Genomic DNA, 25,202 nt, shown 5'->3' with positions numbered 1-25,202 from the left:
ATTTTTACATAAATACTTCATGTCTCTTGGTACCATTACCAATGATATTATTTTTATTTCATATCAGCTTCCATTTAGTCAGTATTGTTCTGGTTTACGCTTTTTCCTTCTTTTATTTTCAAAATCCCTCAATTTTTTCCTTTATGTCTCTTGTAAGCAGATTACAGATGATCTTTTTAAAAACACAACTTGAAAATGTCTATTAACAGTAGAGTTTAACGTTCACAGTCAGTAAAATTACTGAAATATTTTGATGGATTTCTACTATCTTATTTTTCTCTATGGAAATTTACACTGGTTATCGAGCACAATCTCTGATGACCTGACAATCATTTTGTCAGTAAAATGGCCTCTTGAGCTCTGACACTCATAGCAAAGCCCTATAAAAATATTGTTGTTTTAAGAATAAAAAAGATGTAAGATTCCATTAAGGCCAAGGGTTCTTGTTAAATAAAATGCCCCACCTGGGTGAAGAGGGCGTCTATGAAGGGGTGTGACCCAGTATTGGGTGTCAGGTCCCAGAAGGGTGAATAGTACCCCTCAGCATTGAAACTCCCAGGAAAGGGTGTCAAGCTCAAGTGGAATGGGGAGGCATCTGTGTAGGAGAGAGGGTGGTGGTAGAGGTATGAGAGTGGAAACATGAAGGAGATTGAATAAGTAGAGGAAAGAGTAATGGGAGCCACATTCCTCATGTCAAGGAAGGGAGTACAAATATATACATACATATATATATATATATAGAGAGAGAGAGAGAGAGAGAGAGAGAGAATCAGGTTAAACCCTGTCATGTTGGATTGAATTTAAAATTTGTATGAACCCATGATGTTCCATGTGTACATGGGTAGGTAGAGAAATAAATGTTCATACAAAGGTGTGTGTGTGTGTGTGTGTGTGTGTGTGTGTGTGTTAGTTATATGTTCTCTGACTGGGTCTGGGAGTAGCAGCACATCAACAGCAATAAGCATGTCTGACACTTGACTCTTAGCTTCTAAATACCGTTCCCCACGAAAAGGAAAGAGAGCTCCTTGGAGAGGTAGCTAGTTTCAGGGCCAGAGTAAGGAAAGAGCATGATGAGCCCAGATGCTCTTGCGCCAGAAGATAAGGAAGGGCTCAAAGAATAATGAGGACAGGTCAAAAGACAGAAAAGCCAGCTAAAAAGGCCTCCCAGAAGCCAAATCCCTTGGCCAACTCCTTGCAAGCAGAGATTAACCGCATCTATTCTCACCTCTTGATTTACTCTCTGATGCGCAGAAGTGCTTATTACATGGCTGTTGAACAGTTAAGTGATCTGTTTCCAGAAAAAAATCAGAAGTGCAGCCAGTAAAACAGCATTATTTAGATCCTGCATTACACCACACTGTCAGCTTAGTATTTATATGACATCTCAACTCTGGCTTCCCTTCCTTTGGTGTATCCTCTGCTGTCAATTCTAATGTGACTGTACCATCACGCATTCATTCTTTTGGCAAAAATCAACCAAGTGCCCGATTTTGACTCTGTTTTGCTCCCACCACTCACTCCAAGTGGGCTCGACACTTCTGAGCAATAGCAAGGGGCAGGAGAGCAGTCCCAGCAGGATGATGCCTTGATTAAATCCTTAGGTAGTTTACACAGAATACCAGGAGGATGAGCTCTGTAGTTCACAATGCCTTCCACATAATAGTAGTAGGTAGAATAAGCAGGACGATGTCATGACTCAAATTCATCCCCTCAAAGAAATGAGGGAGGAAGAATTTCCAAACCACTTCCAAATCACTCTTTTCATCTTCCCAAAGCTGGAATTAACAGGTCAAATGTTGCTCTGACCCTTAATCATCATTTTCCTAGTTGCAGGCTTAGCATTTACAGCTAGAACAATCAAAGTAGAACATGATTTAATCAGCTTTCTCTGGAACTTAAATTCATTTGGTCAATTTCCTATTGTTTTTGGCTTTCTTCATTCTGGAGGTCAAAAGATTGCAAAATATTTGATAGTTCTGCAAGCTTGTCTTTCTTCCTTTTCAGTTCTTAAAGTTTAATTAGCCTATATATCCTTTTGAATTTACCACATTAATTTTGTTTCAAGTAACTAACTTTGATAATTTTCCCTTCTTGTATGAAATAAATTACCCTCTGTCTTCCTTCTCTGGTCAGCACTGCCCCCACTCAACACCTTCTAAAGGCTAGCTGGGTTTAATAAGGAAAAACTCAGTTTTTCCTTCCTGTGTAGGGAAAAACTCAGCTCTCCCTATAATGTCTTTCCTCCTGTGAGGCTCCTGTAGTTCACACAGAACACTTCACTTCCGAGATTTCTGGTCACCAAATGTGTGGAGGTTTTCCCCACACCCAGCTATCCTTAGACACCAGGAGGGTGTTGAAGAACTCAACTCAATTCTCACACTATCTACCCAGTGATACCATCAAATATCACAGACTAAAGGCTCAGTCCCGCAAGACTGTCCTGCCCCCACTGCCTTCAGATGCCAGTCACAAGCCCAGGTTGTCATCTCTGCTTCTGATTAACCAGCTATTTATCAGAGGTTCCAACAATCCCCTCCTTGGGTTTGACTGAATTGCTAAAGCAGCTCACAGAACTCAGGGAAACACTTACATTAACAGTGTATTAAAGAATATGGTAAAGGACACAGATGAACATCTAGATGAAGAGATACCTAGGATGCAGTCTGGGAAGGTCCTGAGTACAGGAATTTCTGTCTCCATGGAGCTGGGGTATGTCACTCTCCCAGTGTGGATGTTTTTGCTAACCTAGAAGCTCCCCAAACCCCCCATGACTGGGATGTATGGAGGGCTCCTCATGTAGGCATGAACAATTATTAACTCCATTTCCAGCCCCTCTTCCCTATTTAGAGGATGGGGCATGGGTAGGACTGAAAATTCTAAGCTTCTAATTATGGCTGGGTCTTTCTGGTGACTGGCCCCCATGAGGGAGTCATCCAGGAGCCCACCCAGAGTCACCTCATTAGAACAAAAGATGCTCCTAGTGCTCTTATCATTAGTACAAGGGTTTTAGGAGCTCTGGGCCAGGAACTGGGGGGAGGAACACTATATATTTTTTCAGTGATCTCATACTGGGGATGGATGGCACATACATTTCATCTTGCTTACTGTATTAGTTTCCTATTGCTGCTGTAACAAAACACTACATGTTTAGTAGATTAAAACAATACAAATTTATTATCCTCCAGTTCTGGAGGTAAGTAGGGCTATGTTGCTTCTGGAAGCTGTAGGGGAGAATTGTTTTTCTTACATTTTCCAGCCTCTAGAGGCTGCCCACATTTCTTGGCTCATGGTCCACATCACTCGGACTCAGCTTCTGTCATCCCACCCCTTCTCGGACTCTGACCCACCTGCCTCCCTCCTACACTGGGCCCACCTGGATGATCCAAGATAATCTCTCCATTTCAAGACCCTTAACCAAATCACATCATAAGTATTTCTGTAAAAAAATCAGTCAAGGAATTCACAAAATAAAAGGATGTAAAATATGACACCATATACCTAAAATGTGTTGGGGGGAGGAGGAATAAAGAATGGGTTTGAACTTAAGCAACCATCAACTTAATATAGACTGCTATATGCAGAAGATGTTATATACAAATATACTATGGTATATACTAATGGTAACCACAAATCAAAAACCACTAATAGGTATGCAAAGAATAAAGAGAAAGGAAGCCAAGTATATCATTAAAGAAAACCAGCAAACCACGAAAGCAAGAAAGAGTAGAAAGGATCAGAGAAAAACTATAAAAACCATAAAACAAGTAAAAAATAACAATAAATATATATCTGTCAATAATTACTTTGAATGTAAATGGACTAAACACTTCAAGGAAAAGAGATAGGGTGACAGAGTGGATAAAAAAAATAAGACCCATCTATATGTTGCCTACAAGAGACTTGTTTCAGACCTAAAGACACCCGCAAATTGAAAGTGAGGGGATGTAGAGACATCTATCATGCAAAGAGATGTCAAAAGAAAGCCAGAATAGCAGTACTTATATTGGACAAAACAGACTTTAAAACAAAGACAGTAACAAGAGACAAAGAACACTACATAATAATAAAGGGGACAATCCAACAAGAAGATATAACAATTGTAAATATTAATGCACCCAACATGGGAGCATCCATTACATAAAATATTTAATAACAAACATAAAGGAACTAATCAATAGTAATACAATAATAGTAGCAGAGTTTAGCACCCCACTTACATTGATAGATCATCCAAATGGAAAACCAGCAAGGAATAGTGGCTTTGAATGGCACATTGAACCAGATGGATTTAATAGGCATATTCATAAAATGCCATCCTAAAACAGAATACACATTTTTTCAAGTGCACAAAGATAATTCTCCAGAATAAATCACATACAAGGCATAAAAGAAGACTTGACACAATAAAAAAGATCAAAGTCATACCATTCATCTTTTCTGACCACAATGCTATGAAACTAAAATCAACCACAAGGAAAAAATCTGGAAAGACCACAAAAACATGGAGGTTAAATAACATGCTACTAAACAATGAATGGGTCAACCAGGAAAGCAAAGAAGAAATCACAAATTACATGAAACTAAATGAAAATGAAAACACAATAGTCCAAAACCTTTGGGATGTAGCAAAAGCAGTTCTAAGAGGGAAATGAAACCCAAAACCAGTAGAAGGAAGGATATAATAAAGAATGGAACAGAAGTAAATGATATAGAAACTAAAAACCAATAGAACAGATCAATGAAACCAACAGCTGGTTCTTTGAAAAGATCAACAAAATTGATAAACCTCTAGTTAGAAACATTAAAAAAAAAAGAAAGGAAAATCATAAATGAAAGGAGAAATAGCAACCAATACCACAGAAATACAAAAAATAGAAGAGGGAGGAAATCTTCCAAATTCATTCTACAAGGCCGGTATTACACTGATATATTCATAAATCAATCAATGTGATACTTTATATAGAAAACCCAAAGCCTCCACCAAACTATTTACAGCAACAATGTCCACAATAGCTAAACGACGGAAAGAGCCCAGATGGCTATTGACAGATGAATGGATACACACACACACACACACACACACACACACACACACACACACAGACACACACACTGGAATATTACGCAGCCATCAAAAAATGAAATCTTGCCATTTGCAACAACGTGGATGGAACTAGAGGGTATTATGCTAAGTGAAAGAAGTCAATCAGAGAAAGACAATTATCATATGATCTCACTGATATGTGGAATTTAAGAAACAAGGCGGAGGATCATAGGGGAAGTAAGAAAAAAAATGAAACAAGACGAAACCAGAGAGGGAGACAAACCGTAAGAGACTCTTGATCTTAGGAAACAAACTGAGGGTTGCTGGAGGGGTGGAGGGTGGGGGAATGCGGTAACAGGGTGATGGAAATTGGGGACAGTATGTGTTGTAATGAACACTGGGTATTATATAAGACTGATGAATCACAGACCTGTACCCCTGAAACAAATAATACATTATATGTTAATTAATTGCATTTAAATTAAAAAATAAATAAAAATTAAAAATAAATTGATAAACAAAAAAAGAAACTGAAGATGACACAAAGAAATGGAAACACATTCCATACTCACGGGTTGGAAGAACAAATATTGTTAAAATGTCCATATTACCCAAAGCAATCTACACATTTAACACAATCCCTATCAAAATACCAATGGTATTTTTCACGGAACTAAAACAAAAAATCCTAAAATGTATATGGAACCACAAGAGACCCCAAATAGCCAAAGCAATCTTGAAAAAGAAAAGCAAAGCTGGAGGCAGCACAATTTCAGACTTCAAGTTATATTACAGAGCTGTAGTAATCAAAACAGTATGGTACTGACACAAAAATAGACACATAGATCAATAGAACAGAATAGAAAACTCAAGAAATAACCCACAATTATATAATCAATTAATCTTTGACAAAGCAGGAAAGAATACGCAATGGGAAAAAGTCTCTTTAACAAATGGTGTTGGGAAAACTCATTCACACAAAAGAATGAAACTGGACCACTTTCTTATACCATACACAAAAATAAATTCAAAATGGGTTAAAGACCTAAATGTGAGACCTGAAACCACTAAAAATTCTAGAAGAGAGCACAGGCAGTAATGTCTCTGACATCAGCCTTGGCAACATTTTTCTAGATATATCTCCTGAGGCAAGGGAAATAAAATAAAAAAATTAACTGCTGGGATCACATCAAAATAAAAAGCTTCTGCACAGTGAAGGAAACAATCAACAAAACTAAAAGGCAACCTACAGAATGGGAGAAGATATTTACAAATGACATATCTAATAAAGACCTAGTATCCAAAATATATAAAAAACTGATAAACTCAACACCCAAAAGACAAATAATCCAATCAAAATGGGCAGAAAATATGAATAGATATTTCTCCAAAGAAGACACCCAGATGGCCAACAGACACATGAAAAGGTGCTCAAATCACTCATAATTAGGGAAGTGCAAATCAAAACTACAATGAGATATCACCTCACACTTGTCAGAATGGTTAAAATAAAAAACACAAGAAACAAGAAGGGTTTGTGAGGATGTGGAGAAAAGGAAATCCCCTTACACTGTTGGTAAGAATGCAAACTGGAATAGCCATTGTGGAAAATGGTATGGAAATTCCTCAAAACATTAAAAATAGAACTACCCTACAATCTAGTAACTGTACAACTGGGTATTTACCCCCCAAATACAAAAACTCTAATTCAAAGGGATTCATGCACCCCTATGTTTATAGCTGCATTATTTGCAATAATCAAATTATGGAAGCAGCCCAAGTGTCTATTGATAGATGAATGGATAAAGATGTGGTATGTATATACAATGGAATATTATTCAGCTGTAAAATGAATGAAATCTTGCCATTTACAATAACATGGGTGGAGCTAAAGAGTATAATGGTAAGTGAAATAAGTCAGTCAGAGAAAGACAAATACTATATGGTTTCACTCAAATGTGGAATTTAAGAAACAAACAAATGAGCCAAGGGAAAAAAGAGAGAGAAAGGAGAAAAAGAGAGAGAGAGAGAGAGAGACCAAGCAACAGTCTCTTAACTATATATGATGGTTACCAGAGGCAAAGTGGGTGCTGGGATGGGTGAAATAGATGATGGATATTAAGGAGTGCAGTTTCATGATGTGCACTGGGTGATGTATGGAATTGTTGAAACATCACATTGTACACCTGAAACTACTCTAACATTGTGTATTAACTATATTGGAATTAAAATTAAAAAAAGATAAAATCTGTAACTTTCTGGAATGTCCTTCATCATGTTGATTTGTAACTCTTTTTTTTTTTTAAAGATTTTATTTATTTATTTGACAGAGAGAGACAGCTAGAGAGGGAACACAAGCAGGGAGAGTGGGAGAGGGAGAAGCAGGCTCCCCGCTGAGCAGGGAGCCCGATGCGGGGCTCGATCCCAGGACCCTGGGATCATGACCTGAGTTGAAGGCAGACACTTAACGACTGAGTCACCCAGGCACCCCGATTTGTAATTCTTTATGTAAAAAACACACATAACTCTGTACCAAATGTTCCTTCCCTCGAGCCCTTCCCTTTGTGAAGATTGTGTATCAGAGGCAGTTGTCCTAACCTGAGCTCCAATAAAACTCTTAACTTTCTTTAAAAAAAAAGTAATAGACTGTTATAACTATGCTTTTTGTTTGTTTTGTTAGAGAGGCAGAGAGACTGAGCATGAGCAGGGTGTGGAAGAGAGAGAATCTTAAGGAAGCTCCACACTCATCATGGATCCTGATGCAGGGCTCAATCTCATGGCCTTGAGATCATGACCTGAGCTGAAATCAGCTTGTTAATGGTAAGTCAGACACTTAACAGACAGAGACACCCATGCACCCCCATAACGATGCTTTTGTAAGCCTTATGGGAACCAATGCCAAAACCTATAGTAGATTCACAAAAGGTAAAGGAATCTAAGCAGAACACTATGAAAAATTATTAAATCCCAAAGGAAGAAAACAAGAGAGGAAGAAGGGAACCAAAGGAATTCCAAAACACAACCAGAATACAGTTAACAAAATGACAATCCTAAATTAATACCTACCAATAATTAAATGTAAATGGACTAAATTTTACAATCAAAAGACAGAGTGGCTTAATGGATAACACAACAAAACAAGAGTCAACTATATGCTGCCTACAACAGACTCACTTCAGCTTTAAGGATACATCTAGACTGAAAGTGGAGGGATGGAAAAAAGATATTCCATGCAAATGGAAACCAAAAGGATATTCTTATATCAGAAAAAACAGACCATAAGTCAAGGACTGTAACAAGAGATGAAGAAGGTCATTATATGATACTAAAGGGGTCAATTCATCAAGAGGATATAACATTAGTAAATATGCACCCAACATTGCAGTACCTACAGATCTGAAGGGAGAAATAGATAGCAATATAATAATAGCAGGGAAACTCAATATTCTACCTTCAACAATGGATGTATCATTCAGAAAGAAAATCAATAAGAGAAAAGTGTACTTAAATTGTACATTAGACCAGATAGACATTCGATCCAACAGCAGCAGATTATACATTGTTCTCATGTGGTATATTAAAACAATGGAATACTATTTAGTCTTAAAAAAGAAGAAAATCCTGTCATAACAACATGGATGAACTTGTAAGGTACAATGCTAGGTGAAATAGGTCATACAGAGAAAGACAAATTCTGCATAGTATGTCTTTATGTGAAATCTAAAAAGGGGGGAAATCAAATTCATAGAAACAGATAGTAGAAAAGTGGTTGCCAAGGCCTGGAGTATGGGGGGAAGTAGGAAGAGTTTCAGTTAAAAGACCTGAATAGGGTCTCAGGATCTACTGTTAACGTGGTGACTGCAGTTGATAACACTGTATTCTGTAATTTAAATTTGCTAATAGAATAGAATTTATTCTCTCTCACACATAAAGGGTAAATATGGGAGGTGATGGATGTGTTAATTCACTTGGGAGAAGTCCCTTCACAATGTATGTGTACATGATATCATCATGTTGTACATTTTAAATATCTTCCAATTTTATTTGTCAATTCTACCTCAATAAGCATGAAAAATTATGGAAAATATCGACTGTTAGTGAGGAGCAAGTGGATATGGAGCAGCTAGAACTCTCATATCCTGCTGGTATAAATTAGTAAACCACTTTGAAAAATTGGTGGTTTCTATGGAAGCTGAATATACACATAATATATGACTCCCATTCTGTTAGAGTCCACACTCAATTCCCACTGCCTCAACTCCCACTTAGTCTCTGCACCATTACAGTTTGGCCTCCACCATCATCATTCTATTGAAATTGCTCTCCATAAAGTCTCTAATAACTTTGTTATTAATAAATCCAATGCCCATTCTCAATTCTCATTCTACTGGAAAATTCTGTAACATTTGAGACTGTTGACCAACCCATAATTCTTAACACTACCTACCCTGAGGCTTAGGACAATTCTGTTTGTTTTATTACCTTAGAACTTTGACCATTCCTTTGGCACTTCTTACACTTAAATTGCACATTAGACCAGATAGACAATGCATCCTATGCTTTCTTGTTAAAAGTTGGTGTTTCTTGGAGTTTCATCCTTGGCATTATGTATATACTTAATATATGTTAAGCCTTTCATCCACTTCAGTACCTCTCCTTAGTGTTCCTAAAATAATTTCTTTAACTACTAATCTAACATCTCAGAGCTGTGAGATCAAGTCCTGTGTTGGGCTCCGCACTGGGTGTGGAGCCTCCTTAAGATTTTCTCTCTCCCTCTGCTTCCCCCTCAAATACATACATACACACATACTAATCTAACAGTTTACTTCCCTCTTTAAAAACCTGTGATTACGTACTGCATGGAGCACTGGGTGTTATACGAAAACAATGGATCGTGGATCACCACATCAAAAACTAATGATGTATGGTGACTAACATAACATAATAAAATTTAAGAGTTCAAAAACAAAAAACCTGTGATGGTTTTCAACCAGTCTACACAACAAAATACAAATGAGCTACTGGTATACCAGGCTCTTATACTTGATCCCTGACTACTTCTACAGCTTCATCTTCCAGCCTTCCTCTCTTAATCTTATGTTTTAGTGACAATAAACTTCTCACTCAACAACATTTCTTCATCCTCATATTGCATCCCCAAATCATCTAAGTCCTGTCGAAGACTTTTCTGACCTCCTCAGGCCATTGTAAGTCTTTCTTCTGGATTTTTACAAAATTTTGACCCTGTGTCGCATAGAAACCTTATCACATTGTTACGTATATCGAGACCTCTACTGCCCTGAGAGTTTTGTAAATCCAATCTGTATTTGGCAGCTAGCACTGTACCTTACACACAGTAGAAAACAACAATGTGTTCAATGATTTAATGGCCTCGGCAACTGCAAGATCCATGATACACAGCACATTGCTTATGTTAGTTGCTCAGTATCTGTTTAAAAAATTTATAGGCTAATAATTGGTATTACTTCAGTATTCACAGTAAAGGATGATAAATGGTGCATAGTAAGAAATTTTGCATTTTGGGGGATGTTGCAGTGATTTTAAAAATCTTTTAACTTAGGGGTTCCTGGGTGGTGCAGTCGGTTAAGTGTCCAGCTCTTGGTTTCAGCTCAGGTGATGATCTCAGCTTCGTGAGATTGAGCCCTGAGTTGGCTCCATGCTCAGCACGGAGTCTGCTTTCTCTCTTCCTTTCCCTCCACCCCTCCCACTTGTGCTCTCTCTTTCTAATAAATAAATCTTTTTTAAAAAGCTTTTAACCTTGTTGTGCTTTCATAACTTCATGCCAACATTTGGGAAGTAATATAAATTCAAACCCAAGTTTCTTTATCATTAATTATTCTCATAACTATTCTTTGCTTACCTCAGGTTTTTGTTTTTTCCAGTTATTTCTGGTTTTCTATACAACTTTTCTTTCTTGCTAGGATGCTAGTAAAAAATTTAGGCACCAAATGTAAGTTGTTCTAGTTCATAAGAATTTTTTCCTTAGAAACAGGAAGAATTATTTCATGAATGAATGTTTATAGTATTTTATCTGACTATATTCTAAAACATAGTGATAGATCGATGACATAAATTTACTCTTCAAATGATAGGATTTTTATAAAATTTTCTCTCATTTTTACACTGATACTGAGTTTTCATATTACATACAGGGGGTTCCTAGAATTTAATGAGAAGTTAAAGTAAGCATATTTGGGGCACCTGGTGGTTCAGTCAGTTAAGCATCGGACTCTTGGGTTTTGGCTCAGGTCATGATCTCAAGGGTCATGAGTTCTAGCCCCAGGTCTGTTTCCCCTCTCAGCAGGGAGTCCGCTGGAGATTCTCTCCCCCTGCCCCTCCATCCATTCATGTGCACTCTCTCTCCCCCGCTAAAATGAATAAATAAATATTAAAAAAAATATAAGTATATTTATGTAAAGATGGATTCTGGGAATAGTCCCAGAATAATCAGTGATTGTCTTATCTATTTTCAAATACCCGCAAAGAGACTCACTTCTCAATTTTTTATATCTTATGAGCTTTTGATCTTTGTTCCTTCTAAATCACACAAAAGATTAGATAATAAATTTTTGTTTGGGTTCAGCAGAAGAAAGGATAAAGTTGGTCAAGTTGATCCTCTGACTTGTCCAGAGTAAGACTATGTGAGCCTTTAGAAATATGTATAGAAACCAGTTCTGGGTATACTTCATTTAATGAAATTCATATTTCCCAGCATCTTGCTATAGAATAAATTTAATTTCAACTGAATTATATCTTCTATTGATTTCCAAAACAAGTTAAAAATATATTCTCCTAGAAGAAAAATCCCTTTAATATAATTACAGTTATAAATAAGCAAAAATCCTCTGAAAATAACTTCTTTGATAGAAAACTTGTTTTCTGATGGAAATGGATAATTCCATTTAGACATTAAAAGCAATCCTAGGAATGATCCCAAGTACCACCTAAGAAAAATCTTTAATAAATGTAAATATACAATATACAGATGCTCTGGCAATTCTACAATGTGCACAATTTTTTGGCTCATAATTTTCCCCCTGTATCATTGCAATACCTAAAAGCAGAATAAGTTTCCTGAGTTTTCCATAGGCTTACGAAGTAATGCCCCCACTTTCCCTTTAACTTACATTTTTCAAATGTATTGCCATATTTGTACAACAGAATCAGCACGATATCTTTCATGAGAGGAAATAAACACAAATAAGTATGACATGTTCAATCTTCATTTAAGTAGCAAAGTCATCTCAGTGTATGACAAAATATTGGTTACTGCCCAAGAATGACTGAAATTGATAGAACATATTTGAGTTCACTACCCTTTTCCATTGACTGAGTTCAAAATTTTTAATTTATCAGTTTGATAATATATTTATATTATTAATATAACAAATAAGTTACATAATTTGCAATGTTTTAAAGTAAATTTAAAGTAAATTAAAACATTGCAAATTATGTAACTTATGTATTTTAAAAACATTTTAATTCAACATAATTTTTAGAAAAGTGAACAAATTATAACAAATTATAATTGTACAGAATTTACCAATTTATATTCTGTTTCTAACATCTCTTTATGTTCCATGGGTTTATTGGTGTTTATGAGCCACACGGTTTAGATTATTCTAGTTTTATAGAATGTTTTGATATTTACTAGAACAAGCTTTCTCTTGTTATTCTTTGTTATTAATGAAGCTAACATGAAGTCTTTCCATCCAGCTGTATATACCCTTTTACTCAGGATTCCTTTCAGGACTGCCAGGAAAGTATATTTCAGCAAGTTGAGAGTCCTTGGGAATTTGCATATTATTGCAATATGAAGTGTGATTCTTCTTCTAATACATTTTCTAACTAGTTTGGACTAGAGTATGGGGGTGTGCTAAACATGACATTTTGTACCTCATTTTATTAACTAACATATTGTAAACTTTCGTATTTGTTTTGGTAGTTTTTCATTTAATTCTTCTGGACTTTATAACACAATAACTATTTGCAAGTAATTCTTTTCCCTCAAATCATCTGCTGTTTAGCTACTTCTATCCCTTATTTAACTAGTGGTCTTACTGCATTTGTCAAACTTTCAGGAAAAAAAAGGTAGAATACAGTAGTGCTATCAGACATACTTTTCTTGTTTTTGTCTTCGAAGGAAATGCCTCTAGGGTTTCAGTAGTAAGCGCGTTTTTGGCTGCTGGTTAGTGGTAAATATTCTTTATCATGTTAGGGAAGAATGCTTGTCAACTATTTCTTTTTACAACCATCATATATGATATCCCATGTGGTGTGGTCGAGTGAAAAAAGGGCTGATTTCAAATCAAATGAAATGGATGCAAATTCTAATTCTTATTTTCTCACTCTGTGATCTCAGAAAAATTTTAAATTTCTGACAATTCAGTTAAGGTACACCTATATTTATAGAGTAGTGCCTATCATGTGGTAGCAGGAGACAAGGTACTAGGAAAAAAATATACAGACCGGCTTCTTCTCTACCTTGTAAAGTAGAGCTAATAAAAGAACCCAGGGAAGGAAATAGGAGAGAAGGCACCGCAAGAGAACAGCAGTTTGAGAGAGACAGGAAGAGACTGAAGGAGCATAAAAGACTCAGGAATTATGAGATGGTATGTCCTTTAGCAGCACAGATAATACAACAAAAAAATGAGAAAAGATTAGCATGGTACTTTAAAAAGATGACACACAACTTGATGAAGAATTTTGTATTTTCAAGCTACGTATTTGAAATCATTCATAATATACTGCAAAGACAAAAAGAATAATCAGGCCATAGTGCCCAGAACACCTGGAAGGTTAAAAGGAAGGAGGAATGATTTGCCCTCTTATATATATGAAAACAATAATAAATTTAGCATAATTAAAATTGGGTTCTAAAACACTGTCAAAAGAAGTAACAAACAGGTAGATGAAGCACATAGCTCTGAAGTAGATTCAACTCATAAGAGCTTGTTATATGATAAAGGAAGCATAGTAACTAATGGGAAACACAGGATTATGCAATTAGAAGGATATGCAGCAAAAGTGATATCGAGTTACATCTGAATCGTTATATTAAGGGTAATTTCTTGTTTCTCAAGTCTTTTGTCTTTCGAAAATGCATACAAAACCCATAAACAATAAAAGTTTTCAAAACCAAAAAACAGATTATTCTGTAAATGGTGTTCATAAAACTGGGTGTTTGGGGAGAGGAATCAAGTTAAAACCTCTCCTCATATCATAAATAATCTGAATGGTGGTCCCTTAATTTGCTACTTGGAAAAGGTGGCATTATAAAGAGACGTTATATATGCTTTATACGTTTGTAATGCTTTATACATTTGAAAGTACTTTACACATTCTAAAGCACTACACGAAGTTGTTATTGCTGTTACAATCATCACCATTTTCTACTACCCAGACATTAAAAGCAGAATTTCCAGAGTATTTCCAGAGTATTTGAATGTGCTTCTGTATATATATCACCAATAGTGTGGTGAAACTCAGACCAGGTGATTCAAGCAGTATATATTTGGGGATTAAAAGTAAGGGCATCAGGTTGACCAGCATGAGGAGCCTACATTAAATCGATTGGTCCATATTGTTTTTTATTTATTTCTATTTTATTTATTTATTTATTAAGATTTTATTTATTTGACAGAGAGAGAGAGGGAGAGTGCACAAGCAGAGCGGCAGGCAGAGGGAGAGAGAAAAGCAGGCTCCCAGCTGAGCAGGGATCCTGATCCTGAGATCATGACCTGAGCCGAAGGCAGATGCTTAACCGACTGAGCCACCCAGGCGCCCCAGTCTATATTGTTTTAGACAACTAACAGCTGAGAACTATAGAAGAGATCAGATGCTTTTGCTGCCACTCACTTGGACATTTGCATACAAAAAAAGGTCAATGTTCTATGAACCACATCTACATCTCAGAAAATTGGGGGAAACAACTTTAAGGATATGCAATTTATTCAAGTGCATTTGCAAAGAAATTGAGAATTTGTGAGGGAATATCATGGTCCATTCAGTATCAGAGCCTATGAACAAAATAACAGATTAACAAATTTTTGATGAGTAATCTTGGATCCAACTACCCATCTGTAAATCCTACAGTGATTTTGTGTAATCAACCTAGTACTGAATTTGTGTTCCTTCTTGATCATAGCTAATTTCATACACATATGTGAAAGTTCTCTTTCATTTCTTCTCACTTTTTAGGACCACAAAGTATTTAACCAGGTACCTAAATTATGTGCAAGGCACTGTGATATGGCTGGAGATTAAAAAGAAAATTACAAAGCTCTACTGGCCCCTCAAGAAATTTCTCTGACATAAAAAGATACACTAATAGTACAGACAGCTTTGAGAGGTCAGAATGAGGCCTGATTAAAGTGTATTATTAGAGAAATTGGAGAATGTCTCTCAGAGGGTGTGGGATTTGATCTGGGCCAAGATAGAAAGGTAGGACTTAAGTTCATTTTTAAAGAGTTTTAGATTATTTAATGGAATGGCAATGATGAGCTTTGTCATAGAAAGATTACCATGGAGAAAGACATTGAAGAGTCTAATATTAATTCTTTTTTTTCTTATAAACTTATGTGGTTTTTTTGTTGTTGTTGTTTTGAAGATTTTATTTATTTATTTGACAGAGAGATAGAGAGAGCACAAGTAGGCAGAGTGGCAGGCAGAGGGAGAGGGAGAAGCAGGCTCTCCGCCGAGCAGGGAGCCTGACGCGGGGCTCAATCCCAGCACCCTGGGATCATGACCTGAGCCGAAGGCAGATGCTCAACCGACTGAGCCACCCGGGTGCCCCTCTAATATTAATTCTTAAGACAAGATAAATAATCCCCTCTGTGTGTCTCATTTTTTTTTTTTTTTTGAGTACGGTTATCTTTGAAATTCTGTTATTTCATACATTGTGCAGATAGAATATCTGAAATTGGTCTAACTTCCACGTTTGACGGTTGCATACAGTTCAAGCCTATGGCTATATAGCAATGGTGACTCGTGACCAAACAGCTTTAGTTACTGATTTAGTTATGGTTTTAATTCCCTGCTCATTATGCTAACAGCAACTACAACATCCATGCAGAGACCCATATTCGACCGAGGGAGTGATGATTTTGTCTCAGTTTGACTTTCCCTCGTATTTTTACAGTGAGAAGTTTCACAGGATGACAAGTACTCTCATGTTATGCTCAACACAGAATAAAGAACACTTTGGCCAAAGGAGTTCATAATTTTGTGCCAAGTTTAAACTGAGCGTCTAAGTAACATAAATAATCGCAAACAGTACATTGTGTGTGTGTGTACACAATTAGAAAATTGTACCTTGAACTTAATCTTAACTAAAATCAAGATTCTTACCCAGTCTGACTCCTAGGCTAATGTTCTTTTCCACTGTCTTACAGTCCCTCTAAAAGTCGGGTTTTTTTAAACAAGTAACACTTTAACAAATAAATTAGGTTGGTTTATAAATTACAAGAAATTATCTGCATTAGCATTCGTGAGAAAAAAATTATGTTACCCAAAGACATTATCAGTTTTATACTATTGGTGGAAAAGGGAAACAAGTAAATACATTTATATGTGAGCACATTTACTTTGTTATAATACCCCCACGACAGGAGTGTGAATCTCGTATCTGGGTTAAGCTGATGAAAATCACTACGCAAGACAAGAGCTTGCGAGACCCTGTGCTTTTGTTTTCTTTATTTCCCAATTGTTAAAATATGTTTAAATCACTTACAGAAAAATTTTAATAGAAAGGAAAGTTGAAGGACTATCTTTGAGATAGAAATTAAAACTATGGTGCGATCTGTATCTCTAGACACCAGTGATAATAGGATTTGTGTTCCTGATACCAGGGATAATGAAATTCCTGTGTACTTGGAACAGCTTGAGGTTTATCTTCCTCCTCTCAACTCAGGCTTAATAATATCTTGACTTCTTAGGAGGAAAATGCCATTAAGTTAGTGCATGTTCTTACCGTCTGTGACCTCTGGATCAATCCCACTCTATTATGGCTAAGACATAAATCAAACATTTCAATTTGGTTTTTAGACTGGCAAGCACTGATGTAACATAATTCTTTTCAGAAAGATAGAAATAATTTGAGAAAATATCAAGGTGCTGCTTTAAAATGCCACCGTGTCATGTTTTCCTTTTAATCCTAATTTCCATTGGTGTGAAAAATGGATGGCAAAGAGAGGGAGGCAGCATCAGTAATCAACATCAGATCACTGACAATGTGATGACCATGTGGGCCAGGCTTAGGCAAGGGCAGGGATGGAGCACACGAGGCTGCCAGCCTGCTCTCGGGCCACCAGCATGGGTCTCTGCAAAGGCAGGCAGAAGACAAATGGCGAAACATTGCTAAGTGTAGGTGTCAAGCATGGTAGACAGGTACAGCGAAGAAGCGAAAATCTCTTCTGCCATCTATGGGTCAGATAAAATTTCACCGCCTTCACGCTTATGTGCTCATGTCCTGTGGGCAGAATTCATTCCTTTGGGCTCGGGACCGATTTTGTTAGAGGCTCCCGGCAGTTGACAACACACTGCCTTTTTCTGAGGAAACAACCAGAGGGAGCCCAGAGGGAGCCGAGCAAACAAAGGAGAGACTGAGTTCAAGATCCCCCAAGACCTTGGTAGCTTTTGGGGGCACCTGCCTGTGCCTGTCTCTCAGCGATTCCCGGAGACAAAGTATGTTGCTCGGATCTAAGAACAGACTCATCTTAAAATGCACTATTGTAACGGTTGCTAAACATATGATAGAAATTCTTCTTTCATTTTCTACTGCAGTAAAATATTTTTTATTATTTTTTTTAAAGATTTTATTTATTTGACAGAGAGAGACACAGCGAGAGAGGGAACACAAGCAGGGGGAGTGGGAGAGGGAGAAGCAGGCTTCCCGCTGAGCAGGGAGCCTGATGCGGGGCTCCATCCCAGGACCCTGGGATCATGACCTGAGCTGAAGGCAGACGCTTAACGACTGAGCCACCCAGGTGCCCCTGCAGTAAAATATTTTTTAAATAAAACCCCTGCCCAATTTAATAAAACTCACATCTGTGGAATTGTGAAACATTCTAGCAGAAAGTATTCTAGTACAAGTGATTTGTTTTGGCTAAATTTGATCTCTTCAATAAATGAGCAGGGATTGACACAGACAGAAATGATTTCAATTTCAGTAGTTTACATGTCATTTTTTCCTTTTGAATTAATTTCATTTTAGAAATGTAATGCTATTCAACATATTTGCTAGTAAGACGAGTAATGAGATATGGGTAATGAGGTTAACTGGGGTAGCCTGCCTCTTCCCTTGGTCTCCCCCTGTCTCTGTGTTTGAGGGCCAATTTCAGATTTCACCCAGGGAGCTCCTGAGAGGCTTGAGAACCACTATAGGAGGACTATAAGTTTAATTCTGATATTCAATAGTACAATTCTGCTTTGATTACTTATACCCTTTTTTCCCCCAAATAAAAGTATCTAAAGAAATTTAACTTTCAGCATTAATGTTTTTTTTTTTTTTTTAGCTTGGAATCATTAATCTTATCTTGTTAAAATTACATTCATTAAATGCACTAAAATATTTTATATTCAAGTAAATAAATAACCATAAAGGTTTTGAAAAAGAATCTGGGTCATTAAAAATTAAAGATGCCTTGTTTAAACATATTTTCTGATAAGACTCATGGATATCATTTTATAACCATGAACACTAGAACTAAAACTAATATTGTATATTAGTTTTATAGAAGGAAAGGGAAAAAGAGAATTAGCCACTTTACTGCACTGATTTCTTTTAATGTCCACTTTCCTGACCAACGGATTTAGCTATTATGATGACCAACACAGAATATTCTAGAACCTTTATGTTTGGCATCAGTTGTTACAATTTCCTCAATATGACTTTATATTCAATTGATGTCATACATAGAAATTATGTAAAATTCTGTTACATGGAGCTGCAGTTCTAAGAGTGGAGCTACCCTGGTGAGCTACTCAGGATCTGGGGTCTCTGGAACCCATCCACGCCAGGCACATCAAAGTTGTTTAAGGCTTGGTTTCATTGCGTTCAGATTAGTTCTCTTGTCGACATTTAACCTCTGTTTGAAGTCTCCAACTTCTTTGGCATCCTTGTGTTTTCCTTTTGTGATTTTTTACTTGTTTTCCCCTGTAATTTGATCTTGGCATTTTAAGATATGTTACTGGTGGTTGGCTTTACTGTTTTCTATAGTAAAATATTAAGTATGATGAGGGGATAAGTGCACTGAAGTGATAGTATGTGGAAGTTAATGAACCTGACATTACTCTATGTTGGGGATCTAAGCAGAAAAAGTCTTCTAAACTCTGCTAATTTGGCAAATTATAGTTTTCAGTCCACCCTGACTAATGACTGTATAGGTGATAGGTAGGTTATTATAATTTAGGTAGGGAATTATATACTAGCAGTTACATGTTCAAAATTCTATAGCTCCCTGCAAATGTTGAGAGCCCTATCTGACTTTATAATTTCAGTACCAAAGCTCTTGAAATCTTCCTTTATAGTCTTGTTGCTTCTTTGGCATGTATGCATTCAAGAAAGGATACCGGTTTATATATGAATAAAATAAAAACAAAACTAAATTCTTACATACAGAGAGATCTTTCAAACTCAGAAAAAATTAGAGCATAAATTAATTAACAACATCCAGCCTTATAATGCATGGGACATTGCCAAATCAAGGGATCAAGCTCACATACATATGAGAATTACATCATTTATAACATCTCACTTTGAGAAGAATGACCCAAAGTCCACCCATCATCGTTTGATCAAATGTCGGCACTTTCTGCAGAATAATCTTTTTGTGGATCTTCCCTTTTGATCCATGAATATAAGTATGTGTTCATCTAATTTTGTTGAAAGGGGCACTAAAGCACCCTGAATTAGCAACAGGTCCCTAATGTGGAAGGAGACACCATGCATGCTGACTCTATCTCACTAGAAAGCGCAGGCTCTGGACAGGGGCAGCAATAGCAGGAAAACATTTGCTGGTCTCTGTAAATAGCTATCCTAAGTTGAAGTGGACTCAGCTGCTGGCACAATTTAGTTTAATGCAATTGAAATTTATAATATCCCACACTTGTTTTCAGTGCTATACAAGACAAGAGCACAAAATATACTATCACTTCACATTCACATAGTTTATAAAGTTAATTCATATACACTTCTAACATAATGCCCATCTGCATTCATTCAAGATGTATTTACCAAGTGCCAAACATGTGCCAAGATGGCCAGGTGACTGATAGAACTCATGGTGCCTGGTGCCAAGGGACTTTTAAATTTGGCCATCCTCCGCACCTGCAGGGCCCTGGGATGGCTTCTTTCTCCCAGGCCATTCTAAGGGTCTCTTTCCTACTTAATTTCTCTCTACATTCTGCATACCTGAGGGGCACACTGCGGGTGGAGGCAGTCCCTTTAGTCAGGAGGCATCCCTGAGAGATCCCATAGTTTATAATTTGAGGACTTCAATCTCAGTTCATTCTCCAAAAAATATTAAAATAAATTTAGAGATAAAATGAAGGTGATGTTCAGCACATGCATACCATATGCTGTGCTAGTTAAGTGAAGGTGTCCAAGGGAACTAAATACTATGGTGATGCTGTAAAAATATGGTTTTTGTAAATCTTAAAGAAGAAATCACAACTTATATTTGGCTAATTTAAATATATTATGTATTTATAGTATTTAAATATAATTTATAATAACAATTTATAATATGTGTTTATATTAAATATATGTTAAATATATTAATACATTTTAAGCTATATTTCGATTGGATTGGTATTTTACCTCTTTGAATATGGAAAAATGTAAATACTTATTTATGTCAACAAAATAAATAATGTGCCTAGTGGCTACAGAACAACGGCAGGAAAGAAATACTTGCATAGAAAGTGAAGGAGACTCATCAGAGGAAGCCATGTCAGACTGATTGCTACAACTATTGTCCTGGATATAGCCCGTGCCTATATCACACCTTCAGGATGCATGTAAAGAACAGACTGACCTACCTGTGATGTTCACTGCAGTATTTTTCTCACTATGACTATCTAGCAAAATTAAGACATTTTTATATTAAATGAATATTTTTTCAAAAAGTATACAAAATATTATCAAAGCATATAAAATTACCCAGCTATCTTGAAAACATGAGGATGTTTAAAACAGACTATGAATTCCTTAGGACTACTAGTGTTTTATCTGCTCAAATCTTTTGTTAAATGTTGAGTGTGGACATGAATTTATTGTATATTAAAATGAAATTTTTAAAAGAATGAGAAAGTAGCACCTGGATGGTTACTATTTATGGATTAATGAGATTAGAAAATGTGATTTATAGAATTTTACATATTAATGGATTAAATAATTACACACTTTTGACTCAGTCAACCACAAACTCGAGTGATACAATTTTCTCACATGTAGAGGTAGTGAATAACATAAAAAATTGCAATAGAAAATCAAAAAACCCAACACCCTAATAGTTCATAGTGAAATTAAGAAAGAGTAAATGTATAAATACTTTGCTACTAAGAATTCTGATCTGGACAGAAAACAAACATTAACTCCATTGAAAGAGGCTTCCACCAATACAATATGGATGAAGTGATACAACAAAGAGATCAAGAACATGCTTACCAGGAAAGGAAGCTACTTACTGGGGAAAACCACATCACTTTAAGAATCCAAATTGTAAGAGCAAAATTCACAAGGAGGATGATGAGTAAAAGAAGAACGAATAAGTAGAGGCAACGCTTTCTCCAGCCATAAATGCCAATTTTGTAGACACACTGGTTCTCTGGCCTCTGTATGTGGGTGCCTTCTGTGGTTGTAGTGTACTGTTCACGAACCATCTGCCACGGGGTAGGGAGGAGGGTGGGAAAGGGAGAGGGAGGCGATAAGGGAGAGAGGAGGGTCAGAGAGACACAGAGACAGGGAAGTAGAGAGAGAAAGGGAGAGACGGAGTGTGGAGAGATAGAGAGAGAGAGGGAGGAGAGGAAGGAGGGGGAGAGGGGGAGGGGGAGAGAGGGAGGGACATAGAGACAGAAACAGAGAATTTGTTTGTCAATACTGATTTACTACAAGTCCGACAAGATAATACTTTTTACCCCAATAATATATTTCCAGAATTAAGATGAGTTTTAAAAAGAACTGAATATTACTTTGAAACCTGTCACTATTTCAAGCACAGAGTGATATTTAATCTATCATTCAAAATAGTTTAGATACTGCCAATTCATCTGAAATCCAGTGACCATTTTTTCAGATTTTAACCAATACATTTAATATATATAGACAACTTTCAAAATTCTGCAGGGCTAATCTTGGAATTGAAGCATCACCCTAAAATAATCGACTTACCAAGTTTTTATAAGATTCAGTGGGAGGAAAATCAAGCTGATACCTATGTGTTTTTCTAAAAATGGAATCCAGTTATTTAGTTTTTATGTCAAATAATTAAATCACATCTTTCTTCAGTTGCTAAATTACTCAGAATTAAAGGTTCTCTTCAAGATACCTACCACACTAATTTTTGCCTATAATAAATTTCCCCAGTATTGACCTACTTCCGAGAACAATCAGAATGTATACATGCATACAAATGTTTACAAGTGTTCATTGTTTTATGTAAACTAGACTGAGTTTTCATAATAATTTCAACTCTATGAGGAGATTTTAAAGAATTATTTTTTATTTCACTTCACAACAGTGGAAAGAAGAAAGTGGTTTTAATTTATAAAGTGAAGATTAGAGATTATTAAGACTTTCCTGATTGTAAATGCAGTAAAATGATGAATCAGAACATAAAGTATTCTCCTCTGGGATTTTTTTTTTATGCAAAGGTCTTATGTTTATTTTTAGGAATGGTTTGGAGATGCCCTTATTAAAAGAGGTCATAGTCTGAAATAATTCTTTAAATCTCTCTCCCACTCAACAACTGGATTTTCCTATGTTCTATTTGATTATACAAAACTGTGCTATTCATCACATAGGATTTTCAAATACTCAGGACAATCTATATTATTCAAAACCTAAATGCTTACTGATGTCATAACTGGCATAACATATTTGCTCATTTCTTTGAGCTCCTCAGTCTTCCTGACATTAGAGTCTACCTCATGCATGCAGTTCCTCCAAAGTCCAAGGAGTCATCCTTGCTTTTTCTCTTTTCCCTTCAAATTTCTCATATCTTATCGGCTCTGCCTTAATATGTATCCCGAATGTGCCCACTCCTCTTGCCCCCACACTAGTTCAAGCCACCACAACCTCTCTTACCTGCACTCCTGGGAAACAGGTTTCCCTTCTTTCCTTCCAGAAACCATGCTCTACCCGGCAGCCAAATACGCTAAATGAAAGCTAGCTCCTATCATTCTGTTCTTTCAAACCTTCTAATGGCTCTTCCCCACACTGAGAATATCTGAACTCCTCTGTCACCTGCCAGAGCCTCCACGAATGGCCTTTGCTTACTTCTTCAACATCATCTACTACTACCATTTTGTCTTTTGCTCACAATGCTCCATCTACTCTTTAATCGACCAGGTTAACTCACCTCAGGACTTCTGTCCTGGGCATTCTCTCCACCTGAAACACTCTGCTGGCTCCTTTGTATCTTTCAGTGGCAGCTCATATGTCATTTCTTCAGAGAAGTATTCTCTGGGCACTCAGGTCACTTTCCATTGCCTCTGGCTATTACACTTATTTCAAAGTGCTTATTATTATCTGTAATAATGGTGGCAACTCCAGAATTTCTGTGAGGCACAGGCTGAGAGACTGCAGTTGGATTGGGAAGGGTGGGCAGGGGGTCTGAATTTATAACAAGTGTACTACTTTACAGCATCGTTACAGATCGGTAAGAATAGCCTTCCAAGAATGTGTGTATACAGGGTTTCCAACTGCTACATATTTCTATTCCTACGTAGAGTTTCCTATTGCTGGTGTAACATATTATCACAAATCTGGTGGCTTAAACCAACACAATTTTATCTTACAGTTTTGGAGGTCAGAAGTCCAAAAATGGGTCTTTGGGGGCTAAAAATCAAAGTGTGGGCAGGTTTGTATTCCTTCTGGAGGGTCTAGGGAAAATCTGTTCCTTCATTTTTCCAGCTTCTGGAGGCTGCCCACACTCCTTGGCTACAACCTCTGTTTATGTTGCCTCAGCTCCTTCTCTGACTCTAACCCTGCCGCTTGCCCTTCATAAACACCTTGTGATTACACTGGGCCCACTGGGGAATCCAGGACAATGCCTCCATCGCAAAGGCCTTAACATAATCACAACTGCAAAATCCCTTTTATCATATAAGTTTCCAGGGATTAGGACATGAACATATTTGGAGGTCATTACTCTACCTTGCATAGAAAGCTTTTGCTCACACTTACATAAAATGGGAAAAACCTTAATTTCCATTTAAGACAATTTTGTTGTGGCTTACAGGAGAGCCAGTAGCAATTCCATTATGAGGGTAGTCCTTAACTCCCCCTATTTTTTAAAAAATTTTATTTTATGTTATTATGTTACGTTAGTCACCATACAATACATCATTAGTTTTTGATGTAATGATCCATGATTCATTGTTTTCGTATAACACCCAGTGCTCCATGAAGTACCTGCCCTCCTTAATACCCATCGGTCCTGGGAATCTGTTTTGATTATTCACCTGTTTATTGACTCCTCCTCCTTCGAATGTAAACTCTATGTGAGTCTTGTTCGTTGCTATGTCCCTAAAATAGGGTAACTGACAAATAATAGGCACATAATAGAGGCCTTAAGTGAATGAGTGAATGAAAAAACTGAAAAAAAAACAAACTATTGAATTTGAAAAACACTACTTGAGCTATCTACCTGCCAGGGACAATGATAACAAGTGGGGCTAGATAGATGGAGCGAGTCCTCTGAGTTACAGATTAAATAAAACATTCTATGACTTATGAACATACTGAATCCATTAAGAAAAGATTTAGTAATTGTGGTCTAACACTTTTTTTTTATTATGTTATGTTAATCACCATACATTACATCATTAGTTTTTGATGTAGTGTTCCATGATTCATTGTTTGCATATAACACCCAGTGCTCCATGCTGTACATGCCCTCCTTAATACCCATCA

At 36.7% G+C, this 25,202-nt stretch overlaps 1 protein-coding gene across 2 annotated transcripts in view; it reads right to left on the bottom strand.

The window, feature by feature from the left end:
- The window catches only part of SGCG (sarcoglycan gamma), a 119,280-nt gene that overhangs the window by 43,228 nt on the left and 50,850 nt on the right, over nt 1-25,202 (bottom strand). Inside the window, exon 2 of one of the 2 annotated variants that reach the window (XM_028106215.2) lies at nt 21,755-21,949. The exons of the other annotated variant lie outside the window; for it this stretch is intronic. Within the exon in view, the coding sequence (XP_027962016.1) occupies nt 21,755-21,949 (195 nt within the window). The remainder of the gene's footprint in view (nt 1-21,754; nt 21,950-25,202) is intronic. 2 annotated transcript variants of the gene reach the window in all.

This window comes from Eumetopias jubatus, unplaced genomic scaffold, assembly GCF_037043125.1.
Source record: "Eumetopias jubatus isolate StellerSeaLion01/CBP00866 unplaced genomic scaffold, mEumJub1_p1.0 scaffold_3, whole genome shotgun sequence".
NCBI lineage: Eukaryota > Metazoa > Chordata > Mammalia > Carnivora > Otariidae > Eumetopias > Eumetopias jubatus.
Note: the sequence above shows the minus strand (reverse complement) of the source record. Positions and strands in the feature narration are given on the sequence as shown.